The sequence below is a fragment of the Rhea americana genome, unplaced genomic scaffold, assembly GCF_003343005.1.
Source record: "Rhea americana isolate MKP2758 unplaced genomic scaffold, rheAme1 scaffold_85, whole genome shotgun sequence".
Lineage (NCBI taxonomy): Eukaryota > Metazoa > Chordata > Aves > Rheiformes > Rheidae > Rhea > Rhea americana.
Genome location: NW_028187034.1, coordinates 54046 through 65222, shown reverse-complemented (window position 1 = coordinate 65222; position 11177 = coordinate 54046). Strand labels below are relative to the sequence as shown.

Sequence of the window (11177 nt, the reverse complement as noted above, 5' to 3'; positions counted from 1 at the left end):
GTCCCTCCTTCGGGGGTGACAGGGCGCCCTGGGGGGGTGGCTGGTGGGGGGACGATGGGGGAATGAGGCAGGGCGCCCCGCCACGCGCCATCCCCGCGCGCTCCCRCCAGCCGCCGCCGCCTCCGGCCCTCCTCCCGCCCCGCTGCTGTCGCTTCTCGCTGCCGCCTGGGCTCTCCCAGAGCCAGCTCCCTTCTCCTGGCACAGAGGGAAAACTGCTCGCTGGGAAACGAGCCTGACTYATCCCATCCGGAGCCCAGCAGATGCCAACGAGAGCAGCCTCATCCCGCTGCCCCGCTCCCGTGGAAGGAGGTAGGTGGCACGTCGTGGGGCAGGCAGCGGGCACTCGGTGGCGTGCGTGAGAGGGGTTGTGGCCGGGGCCTGTCCCAGCCAGCAATAGGGCCTTGCCCCCAGCTGCAAGTTCCCCCTGGGTGCCCAGTCCTAATGTGATCTTCCGTGGTTGGGATAAACCTGTTGTTAGTGCGTGGGTTAGGGTCTGGTGCTGGARAAATCAAGGTGAACCTTATTTGGGCTCCTGACTGTGCACCCGGTAGGTTTTTGTGGCCAGTGTCACCTGTGTCCTGGCACTGTCTGGGCACAACTTCTGCCTTGCTCACCCCATGCCTGGGTGCCCAGTGTGTGTCTGTGTTGCTTGCAAACTGCTTTTCCTTGCTCGTGGCCTCCCCCAGAGCCGATCTGCCCCGTGCTTGTTGTATGTACTCAGGGATGTCTGTCACACATGCACCCCCAACACCTTCAGGGTGCAGCAGCAATCAGCAAAAAATGGTCCTGGGCTGGCATTTTAAACAGTGTGGCTGGAGGGACACGTGGAGTGTGGGTTTAGAAAGGATCGGTCACCCTGCCTCTAAGAGGTGCTGTCTCAGCTGTAATACTGGGGATTTTTTTTTTTAATCTTTGGGAGGGCGCAGATGTCCCACTGCAAAAAGGGGCGSTGGGAACGGCCAGGCCAGCAAGGGTTAAGGCACCTCGAATATCTGCAGAGCTGCTCTGGAAAGCTGACACCTTCCCAAATTCAACTCCCTCTTTTCAACATTTGCAGTCAAAATCTGCTCACCTACCCGACAAAAGCAAGCGCTTTGCGGTGCTGGCTCTGCAGAGCTGGGTGGGGGGAGGCTCAGACCCAGCGATCCCACCGCTCGGCTTGGCTACAGCAAAGCTCCTCCACCGGGGTGCCAGGATGCGTGGGGGATGCGGGACATGGGGCAAGGTGAGGGTGGCAGAGCAAGCAGGCTGAGGAATAGCTTGCTGGTGAGGAGCTTGGAAATACTAGCTCTGCTACTCACTAAAGAAGGATAAATTGGGCACTCTGTCAGTGGTGCTCTTTATTGTGGTGCTTTTTGTACGGCAGCTGCACTTTCGGATTTTGAAAGGGAACGATGGGGAAAGGAAATTAGGTTGTTGGCTTGCAACTCGTTGCCAGGGGGTGGGATGGGGGGTCTGAGTCGATGTTACCTTCCCAGGCTTCCTAATCCTGTCRCTTCCTGCATTAAACTGGGCAGGGATTTATATCATCTGCACAGGCACCTCGCGTAAAGGGTTTGTAGGCAGCTCAGCCGCCTTCAGCCGGGTCCGTCGGTGCTGGTGGGAGAAGATGCAGGGGTGTGTGCTGGGCTCTGTTAAGCAGCAGCAGCAGCATTTGAAGAAATAGGGGCTGCTTTGCAGAGAGAAGAGAGGGGCAGGATTCAGGGGTCTCTGGCCATACCTGGGTCTCAGCCCTGGCTGCTGACAGGGCAGGGATCAGGCCTGATGCCCTCCCCACCTTTGCAGCCCCTGATGATGAGGGAAATCTCCTGTCCAGCTCCCTGCTCCCTGCAATGCATCTATGATGTCCTAGGGCATGTGTTTTTTTTTGTTTGTTTGTTTTTGTTTTTGTTTTTGTTTGTTTGTTTGTTTGTTTTCCTCCCAAGTTATTTATCAGAGAGATGAAGGGACAGGAATGAAGAGGCAGGAGCACTGCTGAGACTGTCTCTTCACACCTGCCCTAACGGTGGCTGATGCTGAGCAGTCTGGAGCGGACATCTGCCTCGTTGTGCATGGTCAGGACAAGTGGTGTCCTGGCGAAAGGGAGGCACCAGTCAGCGAGAGAAAGACAGCAAAAATGCCCCAGGACTTGGTGATGGTAACAGCAGAGCTGGAAGTATGCAAAATGATGACTGCTAAAAGCAGAAAAGAACATGGTATGAGAATCAAAATGCACTAGTATCTCCCCCATCATGCAAGAACAGATAAATATCCAACATCTGTGCCACTAAATGAGGGAAAATCATGTTTTTCTCTCTACTTCTGGCAGTTTCTTGCTTATCTTAGCAAGAATTTTTGCTATTTTCAGATCTAACCCTGAGACATAAAATGTTATTTATAGGGTAGAAATGAATGTCCTGTTCATTCCTGTGCTTCCTGCTGATAGTCTCTGCTAGCAGGCGAGCAGAGGGACTCTTGCTGCAGGATGCATTCAGCTGATAAATGCTTCTGGGCAGATTTGAAGCAATTGATTGCTCTGATATTAAAAAAAAAAAAGAAAAAAGAAAAAAAAGCCCAACAAGCTTACGTGTGAAATCAATTAATCAGTTAATGTGGTACCAGACTAACTAGTACTTATTGTGTCACTAAAATCAGAGTGAGAAATAACTTGCCAGGTAATGTTGYGTTCATTCCTGCACTTCACCAGCAGGGATGCCTGCAGGAATTTGTCTTTCTGAGCTGGGGCCACAGGATAAAATAAATGGAAGGGGGAGATGTCACATTCTGGTATCACTRAGCACAGCTTATGTCAGGAGCCGTTTGCTTCCAGAGCACATGCGACGTGATCGCTGTGAGAAACCGCAGCAGCAGGAACAGGGAAGGAGCCCCAAGGRTTAGCCTGGGGCAGGGATGGGCAGCAGCGGCTGTGAAGCCGATGCAGAGCTCTCCCCAGTCCTGCTTTAACAGGCCTGCGCACRGGAGAGCAGGAACAAGCGGTTACTAGCAGCATGGTGACTCGGAGGACCATCATGTGTAACAGCTTTAAGGTGTCCTGAAAAGCAGGATTTCAAAGAAGGCTCAGCTCTGCCTACACTGAAGTCAAGGGGCATTTCGTCACCGGCACCCTGGCACAAGTGTTTTCAAAAACGTACTTTAAATATTGCATTTTGCGCCTCTGTGCTGACCCCTTCACTGCTTGTCCAGCTTTCCCAAGCCTGAGGGTTCCTGGTTGTATTCACTCAAGCCTACAAMAAGCCACACGCTCACCATGCCACATGCAGAAGGGGCTTCGGCAGGGACAGACCTGTACTCCTCAGGGAGGGCATGGGCTGGATCTGCTTGAGGGGTGGTTTTGGAACTCTTTTGCACCCTTTTCTGATCCACTGCTAGTGGGCATTTCAGCAGGGGCAGGCAACTGGGAGTCAGAAAACTTGGGCACTGCTGTGTGTTGCAACACAGATACCTGCTAGGGCCTTGGCGCCTCTTTGCTAGGCATCAGTTTGCTTTGAAAGAGATAGCAATGCCCCTTCCCTTTCAGGGAACGGGATGAGGGTGGGCACGAATGCGGGACAGTCAGGATGTATGCCTGAGCCCGAGACAGCGTGGGGTGAAGATGGGGCAGGGAGCAGGGCAGGGTACTGGCTGGCTGTCAGTTCATTCCCTGTCCACCCCCTCAGGTAAGCTTCAGCCTTGACAGCCGTAGAGGAAGGTATCTGATCCTTCCTTCTCATTCATTTTTAGCAGCAGTGGTGATGGTGCTGTGGGCTGGGTCAATGGTGAACTTGTTGTTTTGCGTTTCCCAGGGCAGTGCTGTTCTGGAATAGGAATATCGCACGTGGGTTGAGAGGGATTTCTAGCAAGGCAGACCAAGCCACCCCAGGTAAGTCACTTCTGCACCTAGTGAGTGATGCAAGGTTTAAGCCTGAGCTCAGTTCAAATGCACTGCAGCTGGCAAACAATTGCAAACCAGGGACCTAAGTCAAAAGAATAGAAAAGCAGAAGTCATAAATACTGTGGGCGGCGATATGTTCTGCTGGCAAACAATTGCAAACTGGAGACCTGTGTCAAAAGGATAGAAAAGTAGAAGTCATAAACATTGTGGGTGGTGGTATGTTATGCTAATAAACCCAACAGTCACCTACTGAATAATACTGGAAAAAAAAAAAAAATAGCATGGGGAGACCTGGGAGCCCTTGGGAAAATGGTGGGAGACCAGGTCAGGCAAGACAGAAATCAGTGGTGAACCAAGAACTAGTTGCAACATCCCCTAACCAGGGCAAAAACTGACTCTAAATAAGAATAGAGCAAGGTAGAGCTCAGCACTGAGCTAGACCATCTCAGACCATGGATTCAAAGGGTCATGAAATGCTACAGAAAGTGGCAGCAGCAGCAGCAGAGCAGCTCAGTTTGTCCAAAATGGGAGATGTGAAGCAGCTGTATTTACTAGCTGCAGGAGCGTGGTTTTGACAGGCATCTGCTCCCTGCCTTTTGCTGCTGGCAGTAGGGTTGGGGGAGTGGGTGTTCGCTCTGCTAGCCAGCAGCTCTAGTGGGTTCATGCTTCTCTGCTGTACAGGAGCAGGACTGCTGCTCACTTAGAAGGTCACACAGCGAGAAGCCAAAATGGAATTGCCTCTCTAGAAGACTGAGGTACATTAGGAGATAACTAGGCACCAGCTGGCATGTAGCAGGTCTGTAAGATGGGATGCAGTGAGGCTGGGCACTGCTTAGGGGATGGACTTGTCATAGTGAAGCCTGGTGGAGCTATTTCTTTGGATGCTCTCAATACACGAGCTTTCTCCTCTTTTCTYTGTCAGCCATGCCCCACTTCTTGGATTGGTTTGTGCCAGTGTATCTGATGATCTCCATTCTCATCCTGGTGGGCTTTGGAGCATGCATTTACTACTTTGAGCCAGGACTCCAGGAAGCCCATAAGTGGCGAACGCAGAGGCCGATCATGGAACGGGACCTGCGGAAGACACTGATGATTCGGGACAACCTAGCCTTTGGGGTGCCTGAGGTCTAATATGCTGCCCATGARGAACATGCTCTGTGTGCTGAGTGCAGAAGAGCCTCTTCTGGGTGGGTGGATATCCACAGGCCTTGGCCAGGATGACAGGTCTCCCATGTGCGAGTGGGGCAGATTGTCACTTCATTCTTTGATGATATGGGTCTCCTGTTGTTCACCTTTCTTTCTCTTCACTCCTTAGGCAATGTTTATGTGGCACTACAGACTCAGAGCTTTCCACTTGCTCATAACCCTTTACCCAGCAAAGGACTTCTGCACCTCCCATGGCTGGAACTGATGAATCACGAAAACAAAAAGGTCTCTTGTTATTCACTGTTGAGTTTGAGCTGCCTTGTGTCTAGACCTGACCTTCACAAAGAAAGGTCTATGCAGGGGTACTGTGCTTCCAAGAGGATACAGAGCCTTTTACTCCTAGTTGCTGGATTAAATCTAACCCAATCTGCTTAAGTCAGAGAGGTGATTTTGGTGAAATGAGTTGGTGGCTTTCAGCCTAGTTCATTGCTTCAGCTGAGCTCTTCACACCAATCACCCTTGGCAATGCATTGGTAAGCTTGCTGAAGCTCTGTGCAGAGGGGACAAGGACTGACCAAGCCCCTGGGGACAGAATGCCTTTCTCCCTGCTAAAGATGCACTGCTTTTTTGTGTCTGTTTTGGAGATGGRGAGCTTCAGGGTTTGGAGCTCTCAGTTTGGCATTTTCATAAGCACAATGTTCACATTAAGAACTTTAGTAAAGAGGTTTGTCTAAGCCCTGTGCCAAGCGGACAATATTATGCACTGTTCTATGAAAGGATGCTGCCATCCTGTAAGCTTCTCCTGGTCCACCATGAAGCATCTGATCTGCTCCTCTCTGCAATTGAAGGAGATAGGATATTTTTCTGTGAGTTGATTTGCACTTGCTTGGTCTCCTGCACCCCAGAGTCATATTGTATGAATCCCTGGAGCACTGGGTGCTACTCTCCCTTTAGTCATCCTCATTGAAAGCTGTGAAACATCCCTAGACCCCCTTTCCCTGCATGTCTCTGAAAAGGGACACTGAGCCATTCAGTGAAATGGGCCAGTTGCACTGTCTGTGTTTTCTGGAATCAAGCTGTATAATGTGGGTCTCGCACAAAACCTCATGTTTATATACAGTATTTGCACTTTCTGCACTCCACTGGGGCTGATCTTCTACCAAAGCACTGTAAGAAGATATAAAGCAGTGGGTACCTGGGACATTAGCACCTTTTCCTTTCCTGCCAGTGGTGTGCAATGCCCAGGGTATAAGTTAAGCCCTAAGGGAGCTTTGAACCTGTGACAGAAGGTTTTGCCAAGAGCCAAGCTCAGCTCTCATTGATGCATATCATGCTAACATGACACTGTTGCATATTCTGCTCCTGCCTTCACCTCTGTAGGTCACCGTAATAAGCTGTTGATGGCCCAGATGGTGTGAATGTACATGGTGCTGCTCTCTCGTGCCATCCACAGCACCCTAGTCATAGCAATCACTTCTCCTYTCACCCTAAAAGCACTCTTTGGATATGCAAGCTGCATGAGTGATAGCTGTTAGTTGCAGGTGAGGTCCTATGTGCTCCACTTGCATGCATCCTGGAGGATGTCAGACAGTCACCACAACCCCAGCATGCATATGTCCAGGTGTCCCACACTGCTGCCTTTGCATGYCAGCATGACAACAATCCACATCTCCAGGCTGCTCCCAGGGCACCAGCTCTGTGCCGTAGACCCCAATGGCTCCTTTGGACAGCAGGGGTCCCTCAGTCTATCTGTGGRAATAGGCTCCTTCCTTCCATCACAGCTCCAGGATGGGATCATWTTGCTCAGCCTCCAAGAGGAGGAGAATGCACTGGGCTGATTTAACTGAGTGATGTGCTGTTGGTAATTTTCTGAAGATAAAGTTAATTTTTAGCTCTAAGGGTTTTAGCTCAGGAGGGAATGAGTCAGGGCATCTTGTAAATAGCCTAGGTCTTTCGATCCACCCAGATCACAGCAGTATCACCATTATCTTTCACAGCAAAACTGATGAGACTTTTCTAGCTCTGTTTCAGCCAGAGGGCAAGCCAAGAGTCCCTCCATTCAGCCAAAAGCAGAGATCTTGATGCAAGTGCCCTGAACTGGGGAGTCTCTTTCAGCAGAAAAATGAAATGAGTGGGATGACTCCAGTGCTAAAAGTTACTCTCACCCTGCTGTGCACAGGTGCAACCTGAAATAGGTACATCCCAGGCACTTTTGTGCCTTGGTGAATTGAGTCTGTGAAAGAGAAATACTATACGGCTGCACTGCATTGTATCACATACCATCCCTAGCTGTGTCGATCGTATCTCCTGCCCTCCAGCACAATATAGCCATAGTCTCAAAGTGTTGTCTTGGAAACCTGCTTCCCGCCATCGCTGGTAGCTAGGACTGYAATGCAAATGGACCCCAGCTGGAATAACAGAGTAGCAATGAAAATCTTTATRCTAGAGATCAGGAGCTCAGCAAAGTTAGGGACAGGCTAAACAGTCCTTGTGTAACAAAGCTGCCTGTTGAACAGGCTTATGGTAAGGAAATCCCTCTCACGCATGTGGGATTTCTGGTGTTTCCAGTTTGATCTCTTGTTAGGGAGCTGGTCCCATGGCTGGGCACCTCCCAGTCATTCTCACCTAAAAAAAACCCCACATCTGGTTGCTGGTTCARCTACTTGCTTACAAAATGGTTATAATGGATCTTCCGAAAGGACTCTCTCAACCCCACAAATGAACCCTCCTCCACCCCAGCAGTGTGGCCTCTCTGAGCCTGGATAGACATGGATGGGCAGGATGAAAAAGGCCAGGATCAAAGGGTACGTTGCAGTCAGGACCTGCCTGCCGGGGGCTTGGAGCTGTTCACCGCGGTCTCCACTAGTACAAGTTGCTCTGCCGTTTCACCTCCTCCAAACCCACTTTCACCTGCTGAGTCAAAAGAGAAGTCAAAAAACCACCCTACCAGTAAAAATGAAAGGCACACTATGCTTGTTGCTGCAGGTCTGCGCTGTGTCTGCGTGCAAGCTCGGGTGCCCAGCCAGCTCTACTCTCAGCGAGCTGGCAGCCTGGGCTGCCATGGGGCTTCCTGTGAGTCTCTCAGCTCTCACTGGCCCCTTTGCACCTCGTTCCCGCTCTTCATTACCCGCTGTGGGCAGTCTTGCCTATTTTCATCTCCTCTGCACCCGTGATTCAATGTAGAAATGTGAACAAAGAAAGGCAAGATAAGCCCCATCCCACTTGCCTTCGCCTTTGGTTCAGTTTTCTATGGCGAATCCTGGGTTTTGAATATCTCCACAGGGAAACAAGGAGAGCACTAGTGCTTTTGGTGGGGCGAACTGCTGGAGAGGGTGCTATAGGAGACAACTCTGCCAGGGCTGGGGGGAGGACTGAGGTCTAGTGGTGTAACAGGTATTTGTTGCCTTTRACATCTCCAACAACTCTTTGTTCATCTGCTTGACACCCCATCCTCATCCCAAGAGCTAAAGAAGGAACAGGCCCAAGTTTCAAGGTCTGCTGGATATTTTGCAATTTATTTAGCTTCTCTGGTTTATGTTTCACCCTCTTTTGCCCTGATGGTATAAAGTCAGGTATTTTTCACGGCTACTAAGTACTTTATTGTCATAGTGTCAAAGCCCTCTACTATGAAATAAAAGTGTGCTAACAGACCACATTTTCCACTGCTCTGTTTTCATTTTGTTTCYCCTGGGAGCTGCCTCCCTCCGGCTTAAAACAGCCGGCAAAGACTAGCTTGTAGTTAAATTCCCTTTAAAATAGGATAGTTCTTTATCTGAGTGGTTTCTCTGTTGGGTATACTGAAGGGTTATCTGGGAGTAATTAAGCAAAAGGAAAACACTGATTGAAAATTGAGACGGTGATATCTGTGCAGCTATAAAGACTCTTTCAAGGGAGAGTGAAATAGTCTCAGATACTGAATTAAACTGGATGAAGCATTAGAGAAGATACTTAGTGCTGCAAGCACTGAACAACATCTGATTGGCTTTTTCACCTTTCCTTTCTCTTTTTCTTGAAAGAAACATAGAAATTACAGAGTCCTGAGCCCTTCTTTAACCTCAGCGCTTCCCARGGGGCTTCCAGCCAGCCTTTAGCCTCCTGGAAGATACATCATGGCCAGAGSGCTGACAGGGATGTGGCCTCCTGCACGAGGGGCCTGGCTACCTTCCGATGGCTGAGCTGGAGCCTAGAGGAGCAAGGCAWGGCCAGGGAGAATACCTCTTTCTGCAAGGGGGCTTTTTGACAGAGCCACCATGTGATTTACAGAGTAGTGGTTACCCCCCTCCACGTCAAGCAGGCTATTTTAACCAGCAGGACAATGCAGCCAAAATGCTTACAGGTCCCCATGGCTGCAGAAACTACCAACCTAATCATTCCTATTGCAGCGTAAATCACCTATGTAAGAGATCAGATGCATAACTGAAATAATAGATATTTTTCTCCCCTTGCTTGCCATGTGCTGCCGGCAGGCCAATGCAATCCACCACTCTTGTGTGGTGGTGTCTGCCACAACAACAGCCAGCAGCAAGCCTGGGATCCCCTCCGCGCTGTTGGTGTGGTCCCTTCCTTCAGCTGGGGCCACTGGCCGGCACGTGAGCATCGCTGTGCTGTGCTGTGCTGTCCTTGCCATCCTCTCCATCTCTCCCAGCGTCTCTGCTGTCGCTGGTCAACGTGCATGTAAGCAGTGATGGGACTTTATTATACCTTGGTTGTATTTGTTCTTGAAAGAAAATTTTGAAAGGTGAAGTTCCCAGTGCCCCTAGTTCCCCCGGTACACCCATGAGCGCAGTCACCCCCGTGATGCCGCTCTACAGATGGGCAGTTCGGGGCTGGTCCCAGGCTGGCGTGGTGCCTTTCTCTGCCCGCCGCAGGACGGGGAGATGCCGATCAGCTGGTCACCGTCTCCTTTACAGCCAGAGCTGTGTCAGTGCCCCCAAGGACCCCGAGGACGGGCTGCCCAGTGGAGAGGTGGCTCCTTTCCACTAGGGCAGGGATCTGCATGGGAGACTCCTCAGCTTAGGAGATGCTGAAACTTTTCACGGGAAGTTTTGGTTTTTTGAACATTTCCAATTTTTTGGAAAAAAAAACCAAAGCATTGATATTGCAATGGTTGTTATTTTCACTTTCCTCCCCAACTCTCTCTCTTTCTGTCCTGTTTACCAATGAGCAATGTTTTGGCTTGTCTCTCCCACAAAAAAGCATTCTTTTCCTTTCCTATTTGGTTATTGTGTTGTTGTTGTTGCCTTGTTCAAAATCTCTTTTATTTTGATGAAGGTACAGAGTAACACACTGACAGCTTGTAATGGGGGCCCTTTTAAGCCTGCAAATGGCCAAATGCTAGTGGAATTAAAAAGCAACTGTAATAATACAGAAACAAAAGAAAATCAGAATAAAACCAAAAGGCATAAACACCTGAAAAGCAAACATTGCCTTCCTCAATGGGGGCATAAATCGTTGAACTGGAATCTGTAATTAAAAAAAAAAAAAAAAGGAGAGAGAGAAAGGGAAAATGGGAAAATATTTCAAAAATTCAGCATTTCTTTTTAAATCGCAGTCATTTTCTCAAGAGCAGGTGGTTCTGCTGGGACGCCCGGCGGGCCTGCACACGTCCGCGCGGCCTTGTTCCCGCCCGCTTCGCCCGCTTCCAGCGGCGCGGCAGCCGCGGCGCYGGGGAAGGGGGCTGCGGGCGGGGGTTCCTCCCGGCTGGGGGGCCGCGAGGCGCGAGGGGAGTGGGCAGGAATGGCTGCAATGCGAGGCGCTCGGCCGCCTCGGGCGCGCCACAAGCGGCTCATTGTTGGGCCCGGCGGCGCCTCTCGCTCGCCCCCGGCGCAGCTCCCGGCCCGGCGTCCCCAGCCGGCCGGGCCTCGCCGTCGTTGTCGTCGTCGTGCCGCTCAAGGCCGCTCTGTGGGAATGCCGGTCACCGACGTGCCCCCGCAGCCCTGCTCCTTGTTTTTCTCCCTGGCGCTGCCTGAGAGCTGCCTTTCACGCCCTGCCCACTCCTCCGGCCCCGGCGGGTGCCCCCCTCCCGCCYGGAGCGTTGCCCTCTCCCACTGCCTCCGAACAAAGCTGGGAAAACCTCCTACGAGGACGAGGGGCCGGGAGGAAGCGGCGGCCAGAGGGAGGGCGGGATGGAGGGCAGGACGGGCTGGGAGCCCGCCGGGCG

At 51.2% G+C, this 11177-nt stretch overlaps 1 protein-coding gene across 1 annotated transcript; it reads left to right on the top strand.

The window, feature by feature from the left end:
• The first annotated feature begins 260 nt into the window (after positions 1–260).
• SMIM45 (small integral membrane protein 45) lies at positions 261–5002 on the top strand. Its single transcript, XM_085323575.1, has 2 exons — positions 261–309; positions 4794–5002. The coding sequence occupies exons 1-2, from the start codon at positions 261–263 to the stop codon at positions 5000–5002; spliced, it is 258 nt and encodes an 85-aa protein (XP_085179701.1).
• The last annotated feature ends 6175 nt before the right edge of the window (positions 5003–11177 follow it).